Source organism: Mesocricetus auratus, unplaced genomic scaffold, assembly GCF_017639785.1.
Source record: "Mesocricetus auratus isolate SY011 unplaced genomic scaffold, BCM_Maur_2.0 Super-Scaffold_100013, whole genome shotgun sequence".
NCBI classification, from domain to species: Eukaryota; Metazoa; Chordata; class Mammalia; order Rodentia; family Cricetidae; genus Mesocricetus; species Mesocricetus auratus.
The window spans coordinates 37,005,316-37,028,436 of NW_024429196.1; the positions used below are offsets into that span (position 1 = coordinate 37,005,316).

Consider the following 23,121-nt stretch of genomic DNA (forward strand, 5'->3'; position numbering starts at 1 on the left):
AATGGACACTGAGGAAATCCAGGGAATCATCAGGTCATAATTTGAAAACATGTACTCCACACAATTTGAAAATCTAAAGGAAATGGACAATTTTCTGGATAGATATCACTTGCCAAAATTAATCAAGAACAGATAAGCAATTTAAATAGACCTATAACATCTAAGGAAATAGAAGCAGTCATCAAAAGTCTCCCAACCAAATAAAGCCCAAGGCCAGATGGCCTCAGTGCAGAATTCTACCAGAAATTCAAACAACAGCTTATAATAATTCTTCTCAAAGTATTCCACACAATAGAAGCAGAAGGGTCTTTGCCAAACTCTTCCTACGAGGCTTCAATAACTTTGATCCCCAAGCCACACAAAAACACAACTAAGAAAGAGAACTTCAGACCAATATCCCTCATGAACATTGATGCAAAAATACTCAATAAAATGCTGACAAATTGGATCCAGGAACACATCAGAAAACTCATCCACAATGATCAAGTAGGCTTCATCCCGGGCATGATGAAAATCCATCAGTGTAATCCACCATATAAACAAGCTGAGAAAAAAATCACATGATCATATCACTGGATGCTGAAAAAGCCTGTGACAAAATCCAACACCCCTTCATGATAAAGGTCTTGGAGACATCTGGGATAATAAGAACATACCTAAACATAATAAAAGCTATATACAGCAAACCAACAGCCAACATCAAACTAAATGGACAGAAACTCAATGCAATTCCTCTAAAATCAGGAACAAGACAAGGCTGTCCACTCTCTCCATACCTTTTAAATATTGTACTTGAAGTTCTAGCCAGAGCCCTAAGACAACAAATGGAGATCAGGTGGATACAAATTGTAAAGGAAGAGGTCAAACTTTCACTATTTGCAGATGATATGATAGTTTAGATAAATGACCCAAAAAACTCTACCAGGGAATCTTACAGATGATTAACACCTTCAGCAAAATGGCAGGCTAAAAGAACAACTCAAGAAAATCAGTAGCCCTACTATACACAGATGATAAAAGGGCTGAGAAAAAAAATCAGAGAAACATCACCCATTACAATTGCCACAAACAACATAAAATACCTGGGGGTAATGCTAACCAAACAACTGAAAGACCTGTTTTGCAAGAACTTTGAGTCTTTAAAGAAAGAAATTAAAGAAGCCCTCAGAAAATGGAAAGATCTCCCATGCTCTTGGATAGGTAGGATCAATGTAGTAAAAATGGCAATCCTGCCAAAAGCAATCTACCGATTCAATGTAATCCCCATTAAAATACCAGCACGATTCCTCACAGACATTGAAAGAACAATAATCAATTTTGTATGGAAAAACAAAAGACCCAGGATAGGCAAAACAACCTTATTCAACAAAGCAACATCTGGAGGCATCACCATCCCCGACCTCAAGCTCTATTATAGAGCTGTAGTCCTGAAAAGTTTGGTATTGGCAAAAAATAGACAGGTAGACTAAATCGAATAGAATTGAACACCCTGATATTAACCCACACATGTATGAATATCTGATCTTCAACAAAGAAGCTAAAAATATACAATGGAAAAAAGAAAGCATCTTTAACAAATGGTGCTGGCATAACTGGATGCTGGCATTTAGAAGAATGCAGATAGATCCATGTCTATTGCCATGCACAAAACTTAAGTCCAAATGGATCAAAGACATCAACATAAATCCAGCCACACTGAACCTGTTAGAAATGAAATTGGGAGGCACCCTTGAATGAATTGGTAGCACAGACTCTAAGATTGACAATAAATAAACATCCTGAAACTTGGAAGCTTCTGTAAGGCAAGGACACAGTCAGCAAGACAAAAAGGCAACCCACAGATTGGGAAAAGTATTCAGTAACCCCACATCTGACAGAGGGCTGGTCTCTAAATTTACAGAGAAGTCAAAAAGCACATCTCCAAAACACCAAAGGATCCAATCAAAAAATGGGGTACAGAACTAAATAGAGAATTCTCAATAGAGGAGACTAAAATGGCTGAGAGACACTTGAGAAAGTGTTCAACATCCCTAGCCATCCGGAAAATACAAATCAAAACAACTCTGAGATACCATCTCACTCCTGTCAGAATGGCTAAAATCAAAAACTCCAAGGACAGTTTAAGCTGGAGAGGATGTGGAGAAAGGGGAACACTCCTACACTGCTGATGGGAGTGCAGACTTGTACAGTCACTTTGGAAATCAGTATGGAGATTCCTCAGGAAAATGGGAATCAGTTACCACAAGACCCAGCAATTCCACTCTTAGGCATATACCCAAAAGATGCACATTCATACAACAAGGATGTCTGTTCCACTACGTTCATAGTAGCATTATTTGTAATAGCCATAACCTGGAAGCAACCTAGATGCCCCTGAACTGAAGACTGGATAGAGAAAATGTGATATATTTACACAATGGAGTACTATTCAGCGGAAAAAAACAATGGAATCTTGAAATTTGCAGGCAAATGGATGTCACTAGAAGAAACCATACTGAATGAGGTAACCCAGTCACAAAAATAGAAACATGGTATGTACTCACTCATATATGGATTTTAGACACGAATCAGGGGAGTACCAGCATACAATTCCACTGACAGAGTGTCTAGGAAACAGAATCAGTGACTTTCTGACATGACTGTAGACAATATTCACACAATAAACTATCAAAAATGCTATGCCACACCCTCACCAATGTCCATAGAGTAGACAGGGAGTTTGCGCTTCACCTGAGTGCAAAAAGAAGCCAAAACTTAGACCCCCTAGTTTAGATGGATATCTCCATAGCAGTACACTTGCTGTGTGGGGTTGGGTATATCTTTGTTACCAGGGCAGTCCTCTACATTATAAGATATTTTGTACTGGGGATGACCCCTACATTATAGGATTTTTGCAGGAATCTGACCCCTACCAACTAAATGCCAAGAGAAGCCTCCCAGACCGGGACAGGCAAAACTGTCTCTCACATTGCTTAATGTCCCTTAAACAAAACCAACCCTGGTACAGCACTAGATACAGGTGAATGAATCTTAACCTTTAGTGAAGTAGAATTTTCTCAAGATCCTCTTAAGGCTCAAGCTGGTCTCATGGCCGCAGTTTCAGATTGACGTCAAGGGTGAAGTCCATGCTCTACATTTCTCATAAGTCCCTACATGTAGCTTATTCTGTATATTGACATTCTGATAACTACAGGGCTGCACTAGTTTTTTCATTGGCATTGTTCTCAACCTTGGTTGTGTAATAGTAACACTTCAGCAGCTTTAGAAAAGCACAAAGCAGAGACAAGCACTCAGGCTAACAAAACCAGTCTCCAGGTATTTGTTTAAAAGATAAATGAAAAGTAATCTCAGCTTCTCTATGTGTATAAACACAAATGATAAATTCCATATAAGTTTTGATAGATTGTAGATAGATGATAGATGGCAGATAGATAGATATTTTAGAATACACTGTCTTTAATAAAAGTCTTATGTTTCATCATAAAGAACAGTGTACTAGAAACATTTTTAAAGACTTGTTTACTTTTATTTTATGCATATGGGTACTTGTCTGCATATATGCCTTTAATCACATGTATTCCTGATGCCCACAGAGGCCATCAGATCCTCTGAAACTGGAGTAACAAATAGATGTGAGACATTATATGAGTGTTAGGAACCGAACCTGGGTTCTCTGCAAGACCCAGTGTTCTTAACCTTTGAACCATTTCTCCAAACCCGTAGACTCCTTGTCATTTCTTCTGATGGTTAGCAATGAAATTTAGAAATGTAATTTGAAAAAAACTAACCATTTAGAAAATAAATAAAGTTTCTCAGGATAAAAATGGAAATCAAAGATTTAATGTACCTGGAATAAAATGAAGATAAACCATTTTTATAACCTCTGTGCCTTGCATCAAGAGTCTGAGTGAAAGCCTTTAGCCTAAAATCCCTCAATTATTTAAAAAAATGGCAATAAAAGGAAGAATTCTGAGAAGAGCAAAACAAACTAATACAAAACAGAAAGATGGGGTTCTAGGATGCATCTAAATATAAAGACAACACAGGAATTGTCTTCCTTTTTTTCTCTGTTACTGTAAGAAAACACACTGATTCAGGAAAGGGGACTCATTGGTTCACATGTCCAAGTAGAGTCCACCACAGTGGGAAAATCAAGGTAACAGGAACTTAAGGCACCTCAAAACATCACACCAACACTCAACAAGAGAGAGATATAAATTCACACATGCATGCATTTATTACTCTCTTCCGCTGCCTATGGAAGCAATGAGACCCGTTCTCTCAAGGACCTGCCACAGTGATTTCCCCACCCTCCTGTCCCAGAAACTGAAACTGGAACCTAAAATAAATACTTTTCCTTTCCCCTATATTGTGTTTCTTAGGGTATTTCATCACAAAAACAGAAAATGAAACTGAGACAGAAATATAAATGATACCCATTTTCTGTATGACAATAAGTCACTATGACTATGTCATAAATATATAAATATATAGTTGTAAATGAGCTTAGGAAAAGGTGCTGAATAATGAACCAAAATGTTGATTAGACAGAGAAATCACAAGGTTGAAGATAAAATGGACTTTAAGATACAAACAGTATGGACATGGCTGTGCAAAACTACATATTTATACATGGGAATTGCTCAAACGTTTTCTTTCATAACTGTTATTTCAACTTACCAGGAAGTTTTCTAAATTTTTATAGGGGTAGAAAACTAAGGGTAAGTTTAATTCAGATTTTTAAAACACAAACATAAAGTTGAAGGAATAGCAAAGCCTACTTCTTTTCTGAAATCTTTTAGCTCTATCCTAAAAGTCCTTATGCACTGAAATCTGTGTTAGCAAAGTGTTCCAAAACAATAGGAGGTATAGAGAACCTGAGGACACTCTCAAACATTCACTGCTGATGAGGGCATCTTGGTCATTATTAGATTCCTCCATATAAATGGAATGTGTAGAAGTTGATGGTTTTTAAAGCAAGTCTCTATGGGCTATTTCAGTTTAAATGTTGGTGCAAGTTATCAAAACCCTAAATGGAACATCCTAAATGACACAAAGGGAAGGCAAGCTTATTTAAAATCTGATTCACCTGGAAGCAACCTAGATGCTCCTCAACTGAAGAATGGATGGAGAATTTGTGGTATATTTACGCAATGGAGTACTACTCAACAGAAAAAAAATGGAATCTTGAAATCCTCAGGAAAATGGATGGAACTAGAAGAAACCATCCTGAGTGAGGTAACCCAGTCACAAAAAGACAAACATGGTATGTACTCACTCCCATATGGATTTTAGACATAGAGCAACGGATTATCAGCCTACAATCCACACCACCAGAGAAGCTGGGAAACAAGGAGGACCCTAAGAGAGACATACTTGGTCTCCCGGAGAAGTGGAAAGGGACAATATCTCCTGAGCTAATTGGGAACATGGGGGGAGGGGAGAGGGAGCTAGGAGAAAAAGAATGGGGGGAGGATGGGAGAGGAGGACATGGGGGAGCAGGAATATCAAATCAGGAAAAGAATAGAGGAAAGTAAGAAAAGAGATACCATAATAGAGGGAGCCATTATAGGTTTAAAGAGAAATCTGGCACTAGGGAAATGTCCAGAGATCTACAAGGTTGATCCCAACTAACAATCTAAACAATAGTCGAGAGGCTATCTTAAATGCCCTTCTCTGATACTGAGATTGATGACTACCTTATATACCATCATAGAGCCTTCATCCAATAGCTGATGGAATCAGAAGCAGACACCCACAGCTAAACACTGAGTTGAACTCTGGAATTCAGTTGCAGAAAGAAAGGAATGATGAGCAAAGGGGTTAAGACCAGGCTGGAGAAACCCACAGAAACAGCTGATCTGAACAAGACCCCTGAATCTGGATGTCAGTTTGGAGGTCTGGTTAATCTATGGGGCCTCTGGTAGTGGATCAGTATTTATTCCTAGTACACGAATGAACTTTGAAAGCCCACTCTACACAGAGGGATACTCTCTCAGCCTAGACACACAGGGGAGGGTCTTGGCCCTGCTCCAAATGATATGACAGGCTTTGAAGATTCACCCATGGAAGGCCTCACCCTCCCTGGGGAGCAGAAAGGGGATGGGATAGGGGGGCAGGGAAGGAGGGGAGGGAGTAGGAACTGGGATTGATATGTAAAACAAGCTTTTTCTAATTTAAATGAAAAATGAACAAAAATAAAATAAAAGTTGGTTCACCTGCAGGCAAGCACCTATTCCATGAAGGAACATCAATTTTATCCACCATATAGCTAAGGTATCAAAATCAGAGTCCAGAGAGACATTTTTTTCAAAGTCTGTTTAAGTTACTTTCCTATTGCTGTGAAGAGACACCATGACCAAGGCAACTTATGAAAGAATTTAATTTGAGGGCTCACGGCTTCAGAGGGTTAGAGTTTGTGACCATTATGGCAGGCAGCGGGGCATCAGGGCAGTAGGCGTGGCATTGGAGAAGTAGCTGAGAGTTTGCACAGTGAGACTACAAACAAGAAGCAGCGAAACCAGGCCTACCTTGGATTTTTGAGATCTCAAAGCCTACCCCCAGTGACACATCTCCTCCAACAAGGCCATACCTCCTAATCCTTCCAAAAACAGTTCCTCTAACATTCATTCAAATATGGCCTATGAAGACCACTCTCATTAAAACAACCACAAAGTCCAACAAGCTTACCAAACAGTATTAATACCTTTAAACTCAGACAACTCAATGATTATCTCAGGGCAATCAACTTTCTACATAGAAGACAAGAGGACAAAAAACCTTTAAGAGGTTAAAAAGACTTACACAAACTGCCCTTGGAGCTAACATTGCAAATGGCAACAATTTGTCAAACTTGAGGAAGATGAACGAATGTTGTGTTGGCTAGAGTTATGTCATCTTGGTGCAAGCTAGGGTCACTGGAGTAAAGAGAATCTTGATTGACAAAATGCCTCAAAAAGACAAGAGCTGTAGACTAGCCTGTAGGGCATTTTCTTAATTAGTGATTGATGTGGGAGTACCTAGCACATTGTGGCTGGAGCCAGCTCTGGGCAAGTTGTCTGGGTTCTATAAGAAAGTAGGGTGAGCAAGCTACAGGGTTCAAGAAAGTAAGCAGCACCTCTCCATGGTCTCTACATCAGCTCCTGACTCCAGGTTCCTACCCTGCTTGAGTTCCTGCCCTCACTGCTTTTGATGATGATCTGTTATATGAAACTCTGATTGATATAAACCCTTTCCTCCCAACATCTCCAGACTATATTACTATGCAGTACTGGGGACTGAGCCCAGAACTTCATACACAATAAGGCAAGAACTCTAGCACTGAACTGAATTCCCCAGACTTCTTTCTACTTTTTTTTAGCATGCAACAGGTCTCCCTAAATGGCCCAGGTTGATTTTGAACTCATGTAGCCAAAGCTGGTCTTTGGCTGGAGGTCCCCCTGCCACAGCCTCTTGATTAACTGGAATGACAAACCCAAAAGTTTGTGCTAACCACACATTTTTTAAAACAGAAATTTCTGTATCATAAATCAGATAGTTGAAGTCACTGAACAGGAAATTTTAAAATGCACATGTAACAGTCAGTCATACAAGCTCATTAATGACTACTTTGAAAACTACCAGGCTTCTGGCTCTACATTATGCCTCTATAATGCATTCTCCTCCAGTATGGTGTACTTCATTAGGGAACTCATATTTCAAGCTGACCATGTAAGAGGAACTTTACACTTATTCTAAGCACAGAAGTCTCTCCACAATGTCATCAATTCAGCTTCTCATGGTTATTATAATATTGTCTACCGAAACATAAGTAGTTAGCTCTTTTGGCTCTGGAGTCATAAAATATAATTTAAATCTTATCTCAATTGCTCAACCACTACTTCTCTGGGTAAAAGCAAGTGCTGTGACAGCTAGAGTATTCATCTTCCAAATCTGAAGCCCAGAATATACTATATTAGCATGCTAATGAGAGGGCAAATCTTTACAAGCTTCTCACTGCCTGACACAGGGGTATTTTTCACAATAAAATTTTATAGGATACCCAATTCCAATTAGTGAGCTTTAGGATATAATCATGAAGCATCGTTAATAAAATACTGGGTGCTATGATAAGACCCCTGATGAGTAGGAAGGTGAGTTCCAACAGAGAGACCTTCTCTAGATGATGTTATAACTGTGAGCTCACTTTTTTTTTCACAGGGCACCAAGGGTTATTGTTATTAACTTTCTGAAGACATCATCTCAATGTATAAACTTGGGCAGGTTGCCAAACTCAGAACCTCCACTTCATTTTTATGTGTACATGTGCATGCGTGCATATCTCTCTCTCTCTGTGTCTCTGTCTCTGTCTTTCTCTGTGTGTGTGTGTACGTGCATGCGTGCGTGCGTGCGTGCGTGTGTGTGTGTGTGCGTGTGCGCGCACTCTCATATGTGCCCTTGAAGTCCAGAAGTGGATGTCAGATTCCCTGGAGCTGAATCTACAGGCAATTATGAACAACCCAACATGGGTTCTGGGAACTGAACTTGGGTCTTCTGCAAGAGCAAAAAAAAAAAAAAAAAAAAAAAAAAGAGCAATATGCACTCTTCACTACTGAACCATCTCTCCAGCCCCTGATTCCATTTCTTCAAGCATTCCCTAGATTACTACAAGGAAGTTAAGAATGATAGAACCTCTCTGTAGTACTACAAAGAGTCCTCTAAGGATTCAAGTGATAATACTGAAGAGTTTGTAGTCAGTCCTTCCATAGTGATAAGCAAAGACTCAACCATGTTGACATGAACTGAGTTACAGTTACTGTCAAATGAGTGGTATTATGGACACCCAGACAATTGCTTTGACTTGGATTTAAATATCCCCCTCTGACATGTTTTGAATGCTTGGTCTCCAGACTGTGGTGCTATTTTGAAGGCTGTGGAGCCTAGTGAAGGTGAAACCTGACCAGAAGAAGTAAAGTCCCCAGCAGTAAGCAGCCTTTGCCTGTTATTCTCATTCCTGGTCTCACCCTACTCTCTCTGCTTCCCACTCTGCAGCCAGAATTTGAAGATTGTCCACCACAGGGTCTTGCCAGCCTACGATTCCTGCCAATGATGAATCCTCTGAAACTTTAAGCCAAAATAAAATTTTCCTAAAAGTCATTTCCATCAGACATTTTATCACAGCCATAAAAGAGTTATTAATATCATATTACATTACGAGATATGAGTCATCTGTTATAAATACTGTTAGTTAGGGACAGTAAATTAATCTTTGTCTTTAAGTCAGTCAACCCCATGCCAGCCTCTTCCTGAGGGTCAACATATTCTCAACATAGTCTTATTGAAAAATTTATATAATAATAGCATATCCTCCTGAAGCTAATAACTTATATTGTAGATAAGCTCCAAGATATTAAGTTAACATAGAAAACCAATTGTGTTGGTGTGGTGGCTCATGCCTCTAACTCCAGCACTTCAGAAGTAGAGGCAGAAGGATCAGAAGTTCAAGGTCATCCTTAGTCATATAGTGAGGACAAAGCTAACCTGAGTTATATGAGATCTTTAAAAATACACCAAAATATACAAATAAAGAAAAACATGTATAACACAATAAAGAAAATAAAACTATCTTTTTTTGTAGATCGGAAATGGATCCACACAAATATAGTCAACTGATTTTTGACAAAGGAGCAGAGATACTGTAATAGGTTAGGGGTAGGTTTGCAAAATCAAACAAGCAAAAATACTCACAAAGATCATACACCTGTTACAAAGCTGACAAACATGGATAGCATCATCCATGACTGTTCTGGGACACAGGCAGATGCCTCCTGAAACAGTGATGTTGGAGCAGTATCCTCAGAAGGAGACTAGGTTATCTAACTGTGTGCAGGGTCACAAACCATGTGCCTCTTTCTAAGCCAGACTGAGAGACATTCAGCTCATTCTGTGAAACTCATCTCATGATTTATCAGTTAACCATAATGGAAGCACACTGATTCATCTTTGTTTTGCAGAGGTCATAGAAGTAAAACTATTGTCATGTATTCATGCAGCATAGCTTATGTCTACTTGGTCACAATCTAGAAAGCAAATGTACCATTTATTTCCATATCACATAAGGTACTGTGTCTTCACTGTCCTCCTTGAAAGGAATAAGACAAAGTAAATAGATTCCAGAAATGATGCATGATCAGATGCAAACACAGCGCCTTCCCTTCCTCCCTCCTTCTCTTTCGTTCCCCATCATTTCCACAGAACACATAATACCCACACACTATTGATTCCTTTCCATCATTTTACTTTTCCACATAGCTTTTATCTAGTGCATTCAACCTCTTTCCACACAGCTCAGAGCTCAGATTTCAGAATACGATTTTTGTAGAGTGAACTCAGCTATACAAAAGATATCTGGTAAAATGATGCTTTATAAACAATATTCACCCCATAGTGGTTTCCAAACTGAAGTTTCGAAATAATATTCCCTAATGTAATCACTTTAAATCTATAAACTTATTTGAGATGTCACTCAGTGGTAGAATGCTTGGGTTTGAGGTTCAAAACTTGGCACAACAACAACAAAATAAACACAATAAAATTTACTGCCTTAAAGGCATGGCATACTTAATTCCCATAGTGCACATTCTGCTCATAAATAAATACATGTGTATTTAAATAAGGGCCTTCTTGACATTTTCTTACAATCACAAAAATTTATGGATGAAAAAGAGATATATCCAAAGACAAAATCTGCAACAACAACAACAAAAATCTATGTTGTTCCAAATTAAATCTGATCATTAAATTTGAAGCCTCTTCAATGAAACTGATTAAAGAAGCATGTGGCGCCTGATTCTCTTACTGACTACCAGAACCTATTGCTTCCTAATATATCTTACCCCCTTTCTGGAGAGCACCCCACAGTTAACACTGAGACATCTACCTGACTGTCCACACTCACTATAGCCTGAACCTTCACTGCTGGCCCTGTAAGATGTGCACTAAAAGATTTACTGTTAAATGCCTACCTGAAAAAAATCTCCATGAATATAAAATAATAATGACACATACTTCCTGACCCTGTCAAAATTCAACCTGTCAAGTAAGATGTGCAGGAAATATAGGGGGATGTCTATGTAGTTAAACCTTAATAGCTTATTCCCCGATTCAGTTCTACGTAGTTGAATAGCAATTGGAAGCTATTCTTCCTTGGAGTCTTATTAACACTCTATGAGACTGGATAGGCAACTTGCAGAATGAATACAGATACATCTCATTGTGAAAAGGTTCAGCCAAATCCAATGGTATCTAGAACTGCATGCCTTGTCACTGACCAGCTTTCTCTGTCTCTACAATTACAGTTACAGTCATTAAATACCTGGATGAACAAGGTAGAATCAACAGCCAAATCCACTCAGGGGGCCTAACACGATGATCAAAATATTCCTGAATTTCTCAGAAGCAAATGTCACTGCTGGCTATCTCCTCAGTCATTTCTACTACTTAGAACAAGTCTCATATGACAGCCAATCTTTAATTTTAATAGCAGGCAATAATCAATGGGCACATCTAGATCAAAATTATAAGCAAAAACCTGTAAAACTGTTATGTTTTGTGTTTTACATATTTCCCTGCTCAAACTCATCATTTAAGAATAATCAAATCATTTTAACTTCTTTTTCTAACAAATCAAAATATATGCTTAGGCCATCATTATGCGTTTCTTCCCCCCAAAACAGACTGATATTAATACAAGAAAGAGCTGCCTGCAGGCTGCTGCCTTCTCTAGTTCTCTAAGGCACAGGCAAAGGCTTATGGGAGAACAAAGGAAGCAGTTTTGAAGGTCTATGTAATGATGTCAACAAGATTCAAAATTGTAAGGCTTTCAATAGACCGAATTTTAAGGAAGTCTTTTTTTTCATTATGTGTATATAATTGCTCAGTTTCACAACTTAATCAAGAAACAGAATCTGTCTTTCCTAAGTACCGTCCCTGAGGCTCCATCCTGCCTAGCTCTGACTCATGCTCTCCCTACAGTCATGATCCGACATCCACGTTCATCTAATTGCACCATGTCAACATGCTATAAAAAGATAGAAAACAGATGTGTTCTCACTGCCTCCACGACCTTGGAAGAGTCTCTCTGTGTGTTGAGGTGAACACACACTGAGACTCAGTTGGAAAAAAAAAGTTGTCAGAATTCAGTCAAGGTTAGTACCTGGAGTTGCATTAATCCAGTGTCTACCCCGAGTCGCTCAGTCTCCTGAAGGTACTGGTGGGTGGAGGATCACAACCCGCCCCTAGAGTTCCTTTCCCTCTGAGTGAACACGTGATTGTTGCCCTTTCCCTCAAGCATCCTCATGATTTTATAATTTATACTCAACACATGCTTTTGATCTGAGTCACACTCAGATACCCCAATTTCCTGCTGGATGCACTTAGACCCTCTGAACTCACTGCACCCAATTTTAACATAACTCTAAACAAACAAGCACCCACTGCTGCCATCCTCTGCACCAACTATTTCCCCAGAAACCATGAACAAAATCAGACCTTCCCTCTTCAAGATGCTTACCGCAAGTCTTTTCCCACAGTAATAAAGAGTAACTAACACAAAGCCTTACTCACCTTCCGTCACATGAACTCGGTGATATCCCTCTTCCTAATGGGCTCTCCGGACTTCAGCTCTTCTCACCACTAATCCAAGTGTCTTTTGCTTATCACAGCTACAAGGATCCCACCCCAGCCCAACAAGCCCCTCCCAGGGAGCACAGGAGAAGAGTTAAGCCATGAGCCTGCAGCTGCCAGAAAAATGACTCCCCCAGATGCATATAGCTTCTAATCTTTCGTACTCTTTCTGCATCACTTAAGGAAAAAAAACTGTTATTTCAGAACACACTTCCATCACTCATGTTTAGCTTTCTGTTTGAATTAACTCCTCAAGCCAACTGCTTTTTGATGGCCTCCTCAGTGTTCTATGACTCTCTTGGTACCTTCAGCATCTTATTCATAACTCACTGGAAGCAATATGTACTGTTACAGGTTTTGTCACTGTAATACCTGGCTCAGGCCATCTATAGAGTTCAGAGGGTAAAGACACTTACTACCAAGCCTGATGACCTGCATTTGATCCTTAGGACCCATAAAGAAAAAACTGACTCCGACATGTTGTCCTCTGACCTCTACATGTATAGTGTGTCTTGCATGTGCGCATGCACACACACACACACACACACACACACACACACAACACAACACACACAAAACAAATGCAATAAAACTTACTTAAACAAACAAATATAATACCTGGATAAAGTACCTTAAAAGCAGAAAGCTTATTTTGGCTCATGGTTTTAGGGGCTATAGTTTGTCATCATGGTAATGACAGACCCAATGACAGGAGCAGCTGGTGATGACTAGATCTTGCTCACATCTGAGTGAACCACTGCTGAGGACAGAAACTGGCAGGGATAGAAAGCTCAAAGCCTGCCCCCTAACAGCCCCTCCCTCCAGCTAGTCAGGCAGGAGAATAGGGAAATGGAAGAGGAAATGTCAGAGATTACCATACAAAAGACAGCAGCTCAAAGACTGCAGCCTTTAGTGTAGCTGAGCTTCAGTCAGACAAAAGAGCATGCTCTGAAGAGCTGTCTGCATTATATGACCTTGGGAGATGCAGCTATTAAACTATGATCCATAAAAGGTCACTGCAGACTTTGGCTCACCCATTTCTGCCTTCTTGGAGCCAGGCTACTGGTAAGATATGACACTTCTTAGGCCACCATGTATCTTTCCTATAATGTGCTGTCTCCTTACTTCTAACTAGCCATACTTCTCTGTGCAATTCCCAGACTCAGAACCACACCAATGATATCCTCACCTCCCTAAGATCACACACACACACACACACACACACACACACACACACACACACACACACACCACTGGAGACTGAGTGCCCAAACATTGGAAGCTGAGAGGAGGCAGTTCAGAGTCACAGATGACATAGCACTTGTAGTTGAAGGAACTTCCCTACAAGCTGTACCACTCCTGACCTTAAGCCAAATTAGCCCATGAGAGCAGGCTCCCAGAGAGTCTTCTTGAGCTACTGAGCTAATGGCTAATATTCAAAAGACTCTGTAGTATCTTTTCACTTAATGAGAGTGATGAGCATCTATTGAATAAGCTACCCAAATAGCCAGGTTAACATCATGAGAAAAACCCACTCAATGGTTTAAAAACACAAAACAAATGACCTAGATGCTCTCCTCTCATGTGTGACTTCTTCTTTGTATACTCAATTTCCTGCATGTGGTAATTAATTCAATTCACAAGGCAAAGACAAGCAGCTGGATCACACTAAACAATGGCACATTTTAATCATAGCTGTACACTTCTCCCAGTAACTGCAGACAATTTTAACTTTGTCTGCCCATAAAATTTGAAAGTGGTCAACTTTACCACTTTTTAATAAATGGGAGATGACAGAAAGGAATCCTGAGAACTCTGAGAATGGGTGTGAGCTCAAATCTTCCAGTAATGCCATTCAAAAATAATGGACAGTTATGACACTTTAAATACTTTAACTTATGTATTCTTTCCTCCCACTCCATGCTTGTTAAGTGTTTTCAGTAGATGAAGATGTTCAATTCTTCTTCTGGTATTTAAGCCTTCCATGAAGTGGAAGGCTTCAGTGGAGAATGTGTGTCATCTACCTTTGGTGATGCTAATGCTTGCAACAGACCTATTCCTAGTTAAGAAAATTTTTGTCAAAGCAAAGAAAACAGGATGTGTGAGTCCTATCAAGGGGAGTCAGCCCAATGAGGGCCAGTATTTCCTTAACCTCCTCCTTCCCCTTTGTGTCAATTAGCCAATTGTGAAGTCAAGCTCCCACCAAATGAATAAAACACAGTCACAAGCTACTTCAATGATGAAAGACAGAGGTCATTCCGTCCATCATGCCAGCTAGCAGGTCTGGGTTCAGATGTACCATTTTTGCAAAAGGAAAATGACTTGCCAAGTTATTTTCAGTTTGTTTGTGTGCTCCTCTGTGTAACATCAAAATTATTCTTTTCCCAATGAATACATCAAAGACAGCACAACATGTCAGGTTTAAATACTAACCTCCGCTGTTCTTCTCCATGTTCTCCTGAAGGGACAGTGAGACACTCATCCATGTGTCCATGTAGCAGCCGGAGAACATCGCCACCAATAAGATACCCTGCAAGGATTAAAAGCCATTTGTGTTCAGAATACTGTGGCCAGATGTTGATGCCCAGAAAGAACATTCGATACAACCATCCACTTGCACAGATAGAGACCTAGTAATGGTCTTGGACCTGTGACCAAATCACAGAGTTTGGCACTTGATGACTCCTAGAGTCCTGCAGTTTGATATTTTAACCAGAGGGTGTGTCCCCAACCTCATAAACATAATAGTTAAGTACACAAAATGTGGGGCTATGGAGACTGTTCAGTCAGAAGTGGAACCATGGGACTCACTGGTTGGCCATCCTTGACTAACCAGTATACTCTAAGACATCAGAAAAGACCCAACCAAAGGCTAAATTAAAAAAGTGAATGAACATGAGCATTTGCACCTGTACACACACATGTATGCAAACACACATATAAAAACACATACAAACACACATACATATGACAAAAACTAAACAACACACAGCCCTCTTGACCTCTGGGCTCTACATGTATGTACATACACATGTACCACTCACACACACACATACACACACACTCACACACAAGTACTAGATCCAATTTGAAGCTGTAAAAGTGAGAACCACAATAATCAAGGGAGCTATCATCTTGGGAAACCCTGCTGCATAAACATCACTGTGATCCAGCTACTAGGTACGGGGACAATAATAAGAAATGATGACATTAGACTAACTGAGGTCTCACAGATGAGGTAAACAGCCCTTAGAGGACTAACACATAAAATCACAGAAGTCAGCCAAAGTTGACAACACCATGAAAATAAGAGAAGATGAAGTCTTGCACAGGCTTCATTTTTAAATAGCAACTTAGGCAAGATTTTAAAATGTCATGTTTCTGCATGATAGGCTATCAGTACATGAAAGGTCTCTAATTAGCCATCAGCTCATTATCACAATTCCAGCAATAAGCGTCAACTATATATCAAGGACAAGTCTTGTAATTAGAGTGGATCCCTTACCTTGGGCTGCTTCGCTTCCAGAGCTGATAGGGGCCACACTCCAGAGGGTCTGCTGGAAGGCAGCATCCACATGCCAGCTGCTGTTGCCATATGACAAGTGCTGCAGCAAGAGACAAGAGGCACTGCTGTAAGCCTGGTCCAGGGAGCTCTGGCAGCCTGATTTGGAAACAGCCATAAGGAACATGGCCTGTTCTTCAAAGATTAAAACACTAGACAGGCATGGTAGCATATACCTGGAATCTCAACAATAGGGGAACTGAGGCAAGAGGATCCTGAGTTCAAGGCCAACCTGGACAACATACCAAGACTGTGACTCAAAAATAAATTATCCTAAACAAGATAAAGCATGAGCAGGAAAAGGAATAATAGAAGTTTACAATCTGTTCTAGTTTCATTTCTGTTACTGGAACACTCTGCCCAAAACCAACTTAGGGGAGGAAAGGGTTTATTTGACTGACACTTCCAGGTCACAGTCCATTATTGAGGAAACATGGCACAGGACAAACAGGAATCATGGAAGATGTTGCTTGCTGACTTATTCCCCAAGAGCCATGCTTCGCTAGTTTTGTTATATAGTCTAGGAATACCTGCCCAGGGAATGCCATTGCCTACAGTGGGCTAGGCCCTCCTATATCAATTCCAAATAATGGCAATCACCCATAGATATGCCCACAGGCCAGTATGTTCAGGGCAACCTCTCAAATTAGACTCCATTCTCAGGTGATTCTAGGCTGAGTCGAGTTGACAGGTACAGCTAATTAGAACACTATGTAACTTTAGAAATTTTTCAGTTTCATCCTAAGAGTTACTGATTTGAATCAGAATACACACACATGAATAGCAAATACAATGACAAAATTTATTTGTAAGAAGAAACTTTGTCTTTAGCTTGTTGATAAACAAAATAGTATTAAAGTGGGCACTTGAAATTATTCAATTTTGTACATATGATACTCTGATAGTTTATTGATAACCCATTATGTAAATAAAGCCCTTCAGTGACTGTTAGTTGCAATTTGATACCAAAGCCAGTAGATGGTGATGCCAATTCTCAACAATTCGACCCTTTCTTTTAAAAAGAAATCACTGGATAAAGACAATGCAGCTCATATACACAAGAGAATTTTATTCAACCATAATGAACAATCATATTATGGTATCTGCAGGAAAATGGATCATTATGTAGGAGAAATAAGGAAGACTGGATAACACATATTTCATGTTTTCTCAAAAGGCAAAAAAATAGATTGAAAAACAGTATGCATCCATGCATACACATATGTATGTGTACATACAGGACTATGAGACAGGAGGAAGAATGTAGAGGGAGGGAAGATAAATGAACAAGAGAGAGCAAAGGAACATGTGTCTCGTGATAGCAGAAGGGGAGGGTGGTAAAGGAGGGGAGGACCAAGAAGAGGAGAGCAGGATTCAGGGGTACTTAGTAGCTAACAGAAGGATAACTAAGTATAAAATGTCTGATATCTATGTATTAAAGAAAATGTCTTAATGAAATCCCTTTCTTTGTATGCTAACAAAAAAAATCAATTAAAATAAAAGTTATGAAACTGACACTGTAAAATACACATATTAACCTCATCAGTAGCTGCACCAATCAGTAGATTTCAAAGTGTCCAGGTGATCATCAAGTTTAGCAACACTTTCTTCCTCTCTAACTCCAGTTGTTACTTTGCTTTCATGCAACCCCCAAGTCACCCCAGGTTCATCATCCCTATGCCCAGTCCCCACCCGAGGCTCCTTTACTGACTCAGTTTTCTTTCTTCTGATGGGAAATGCTTTTAGTGTTCACAGATCAATCCCATCCTATTTGCTCCATAAATAAGAACAGCATGGTTTCTGTGATGATTAGCACACAACAAATTCTTTGATTCATTTCTTTTTCCCCCTTCGAGCTGCCTGACAGAGGTTCACAGAGGCACCTTTCGCCACCCAGAGTGCTACTCAATACAAATCAAAACAGATTGGTTTTTTTGGAGACAGGGTCTCTCATTGAATCTAGTCCTCACCAATTTAACGAGACTGACTGGCCAGGGAGCACCAGAGATCTTCCTACCACCACCTCCAGCTCTGAAATTGCAGGTGCATGTTACTGTACCTGGATTTTTATGTAGTTGCTGAAGATTGGTATTCAGGTCCTCTTGTTTACATGGGAAACAGTTCATTCACTGAGCCATCCCCGAGCCCCCAATACAGATTTTTCAAAAATCTGAGTTATTCCTATGTCAATGACTTGGTAAACAGAATTGTACATATGTGTGTGTATATACACAGCATATGTAGTTTAACAAATCTCTTGAAAATAATTCATAATAACAATGCTTATATTTTATTTTTGTTTTAAACCAAGTGAAAGTTTGTATATATTCATGAAACCATCTGTTAAATCATCATGGATTTATTCAGTCTATTATCTAAAACATTGCTCTGAGTCTTATCAGAGTGAACTTCTGAACCCGAAGGTACTTGCAATTTTGTGGGGCAGATAAGTGAACAACATAAAATGTCATTCATTAATGTATTTTTTAATATGTAAAGTACAAACTTCTTCAGAAATTATCTAAATGGAATTATTATCAACCAAACAACTAGTACAGACTTCATCATGCTGGGTCTGAAGGAGACACATTGATTTCATGGGGCGAGGTATGAGTCCTCATGGCAAAGACTTTAAGGGAAGCAGTGATATCACATGGCCTGGACCTCCTATTTGGGATACATTATCTCCAAATAAGCAGATGCATACTTCATGCTTATATATGCATAATATAATGTCAATGGTTTGGCCATAAATGTTTTATAGATACTAAAAATTTTATAAGCAGTTTGGATTTTTCATTTTAATATATCAGACTACTTAGAATGGTTAGGTCTCTCTTGCTACCTAAAACTTCTGATAAAGGGAAATAGGCCAAAGGATTAGCATAATCAAAGAGCAGAGTCATGAGGACAGAGAGTGCAGTACACGGTCCTCTTTGACGCTTCAGGCACACACTGAGGAGGGAGTGAAGGACAGACCTGCTCACAAAGGCTGGTACCAAATAAAGGAGCTCACACTTCAGGCAGTTAGGAGCTACCATAGCAGAAAAGCAGTGAGTGAGTGAAGGAACTGAAATGTGATCTGGAAATTATACCTAAGTACAAAGATGAATCACACACATGGGAGAAATAGAAAAATGGGAATGCGCTGGTCTGTTGGGAAGAGTTCTAACTATGTCCTTAGTAACATACTGAAACCATAGAAACTATTCTAAATGAAACCTATTCTTCAAAAGGAGCCATCTCAGGATGTATTGCCTCTGGAATCTTCTACTTAAGTTTGCTGCCTAAATGGCAAAATAGAAATCTGAGTAGGAACAGCATCAAGTCAGGCCCATTGCTATTAAATATTCAGAAGGCAGCAACAGTCCAATTACTGAAACCAAGACAAGTTGTTCTTAAAGCAAACATAGATGATGATAGAGGCTGAAAGCAAAATCAGTCTTAGGCTCAACAGTGTGTAAATAAAAATAAAAAATAAAAAAGAGGAAAAGAAAAGTAGTTTCCAATTTAGGAGCAGGGCCCATCAAAACTGCTGATTCCCAAACTGTGTTTGAGAAAATTCAATACTATATGACAGAAATACAAAATCTCAGAGACCTAAGTGGCCCACAGTTTTCCCTGTGTCTCTTAACCCAAACGACATAGAGCTATATTCTGACCTTTTAATTTCCTTTTTAATCCTGTGGATATATTTGATGCATTGTAAAAGCTGGTTGAGACAGCAGGTCCGAATGCTCTATCAGATTGCCAGAAGGTTCCTTCGGCCCAACGTCTTTCTAAGATTCTCTGAATTCAGCCCTTGTCTGATGCAGTTTTTCATTCGTTTGTTTATCTCTTATTAAATGTCAGGCACTTGGGCCCTGGTGATACAGCATTCCAAATAAATTAGCATCCAGGGACAAGAAACACGAGTAAACAAGCCATCTTACCCCTCAGGCTGCAGTTTTTTCCTTGAGAAAAAAATAAGAAAAGATAAATGGGGGATAAAGATGCTAAAGTTTTTTTAAATGTAGTATTTGATGGCCCCACCATCTGAGTTGGGGGGCAGAGACTCAAGGTAAATGAACTAAAATTGATTCAGACGGGCTGGGCCTGATGGTTCAGTGGCAAAGTATATATTTAGGAATGGTGCCCAAATTGAACTGGATGACATAATAAACCACTTGTAAATATTAATGTTCCCTGCCTTCTGTTGATATACTTATGTAGCTTTAGGAAATTTGGCAACTTGTCAAGCTATCAAAACACCTTTGTGTTTCTTAATTAGAAATCCCAGTTAAGAAGCACAGAGATGGCACAACAGTGTAAGGCTCGTGGTGCCAAGTCTGAAGACCTGAGTGTTGTCTGTTTTGGTACCATCAGCATCTTATTATGTGTTTGTTATTTGTATGTCACTGATAAAATATGGAGCTAAGGCTAAAGAGAAAACTCAGAAGGTAAAGATATTTGCCACCAAGTCTGATGACCTGAGTTCAATCCCCAGAGCCCCCATGGTGTTCGGACAGAACCAACTCCTGATAGTTGTCCTCTGACAATTATGTGCATGCTATGACACCTGCACAGAACCCTGGTCCCCTGCAAGAGCAATAAGGGCTCTTAACCACTGAGCTATCTCTCCAGACTCCTGATTTATTTTCAATCAGTCATTGGACTATAAGAGCTTTGAATGTCTACAAGTGACCTGGAAAACAGAAAGCCAACATTTCAAAAGTGAAAAGACAAATCACATATGAGAAACTTTGGTACAGACCAGAGAGGTTTCACAACTGACATATTAAAAATGCAGCTTCATGTGACTTAACCTATTTTATTCTGTTTGAAGTAAATCCTCAGTCAGTAACACCCGATTGTCCTGCATTTATGAGGATAAGTTCTTTCTCTTACACAAAGAGGCTTTGCAAAAGCCTCTTTTTTGGAAGACAAATTGGTCAAAAGGAGCACAGAAAACCTCTTCTGGATACACCTGATAATATTAGGATGTCTTTCCAAATTATAACGCTAAACAGCAAATGTAAGAAGCCTGAATAGTTTACAACCATTCTTACAGACAAGACCCTTTATTCCTTGGAAACTGACCTGTGTCTAACTTGTAAGGCTGACAGGCTGAGGGTTCCTGATCACAACACCCTCTCCTGTCTGGGAGGTGTCTTTGTAGATCAGATTAACCTTAATCGAGCTCAGGAGTTAAAGAAAACTGTCTCAGCAGTCACAGATCCGATAAGAGAAAGTCAAAGGCTGGGAGTTTTCTCCACAGTCACTTTAACCAATGTGTATTGAGACAAAACTTTTAATTCATTTTTAATTATGTCAGCATCTCAGAATACAGACCTTGCTTTCACATACTCCATCTTTATTTAAGACTCTCTATAAATAGTTCTCTCCTGGCCAGGTTTTTCTTCCTCAAGATAAATACTGTCAAATTTCTTTAACCATCGTACAATGGCACAAACCTCCCAAGCAAACAATGACAGCCACTTACTACGCAAGGGCTGATAATCTTGCTTAGATTTCAGCATTCAATTCTCCCAATGCCCCTGTGTCAATTGGATTATTCATAATTCCCATACCATGGATTAAGAAACTGAGGACTCAAGAAACTACACATGAGGCCTGGGGATGTGTCTCAGCTAACAGAGTGTTTGTCTAGAATGTACAAGAACTTTAGCACAAATGTCAGCACCACATACATCAAGCACGATGCCACGTGTCTATAATCCACTTGCAAGGTGGAGGCATGAGGAGTCAGTCTTGGCTTTGAAGTGAGTTCAAGAACAGCCTAAGGTATTTAAAGTCCATTCACTACGTTTCTTCTTTATTTTCATTCATTTTCTAAAAGCCTTTGCACTGAGTCCACTATATACATCCTTGAACCTATCACCACAGTACTCGACCCATTTCTAATCAATCATAGTAGAAATGTGAGACAGTAATGAGTGATCCTTAGACCAAAGGGGACAACTGTCAGCATCAGCCCCTCTTACCCATCCTGTATTACTGACAACTCATAACTCTTGGGAAAAATTAGCATCCTTCACCCATTCTGTAATACTGTCAGTTCTGTAACTTAGGGGAAAACCTTTAGGTTGTAGAGCCTAGAGGACGAAAGTTGGGTGATTGAGGCTGAACCTTTGACAGAAAGATGAGGATCATTATCTCTTTCTAGTCATGTCCCCACTGCCATGAGGTGAGAAGCCTTGCTCTACCATGTGCCCCCTGACATGATGCTCTGCACCAACACTAGTCTTCCCTTCTTTTGAGCTGCCTGTCTCTGGTATCTGTTCCACTGGTACTAAGCTAACTTAACATGGTTTGACTCTGCACTACTTCTGTGAGGGCAGAAACCACAGACAGAGTATTCTTGGGTTTCTGGATATATATGTGGGAGTCTATGGATATGAACAGTAAAAGCAGTGACTTCATTGGAACGCAGAGAGTAAAAGCCCAGCACTGTGGCTTGCTGCTCTGTTTACCTTTATATATAAAACAAACATATATATATGCATTTATACATGCATATTTATATATATTTGTTTTATATCTAATGTATTTTATATCTTTGTTACATCTAATACAAATCATCGATATACCCTTAGCATATTTTTCTATAATATATATAAAGGCTACTCAGAAAAATGAAGTTAAGTACTTAGGCAAAATACAGCTTGGGAACTAGTAGTAAATTTTAATGAATCGGGTTTGTTTACTTTCAAAATTAATAGGCCACGAAGCACATATGTCATTTTTTGACACTTATTTCTGCAGTCTTTGATCACTCAATGCCCACTCAAGTGCCTTGCCTCATTGCCTCTCACAGTAATTCTGGACTACGTATTCCCATTAGCATCAACCTTAACTTTACAAACAGCAAATCTGGAGGTGAGGGAGCTAGTTCC

The 23,121-nt window shown here is 39.5% G+C and overlaps 1 protein-coding gene across 11 annotated transcripts in view; it reads right to left on the bottom strand.

Annotated features, from left to right (window-relative positions):
• Ryr2 (ryanodine receptor 2) overlaps positions 1–23,121 on the bottom strand; it is a 575,348-nt gene that overhangs the window by 296,317 nt on the left and 255,910 nt on the right. For all 11 annotated transcript variants that reach the window (XM_040755590.1, XM_040755588.1, XM_040755595.1 and 8 more), the window contains 2 exons: positions 16,169–16,268; positions 15,097–15,193 (listed from right to left, as the gene is read on the bottom strand). In XM_040755590.1, the coding sequence (XP_040611524.1) occupies positions 15,097–15,193; positions 16,169–16,268 (197 nt within the window). The remainder of the gene's footprint in view (positions 1–15,096; positions 15,194–16,168; positions 16,269–23,121) is intronic.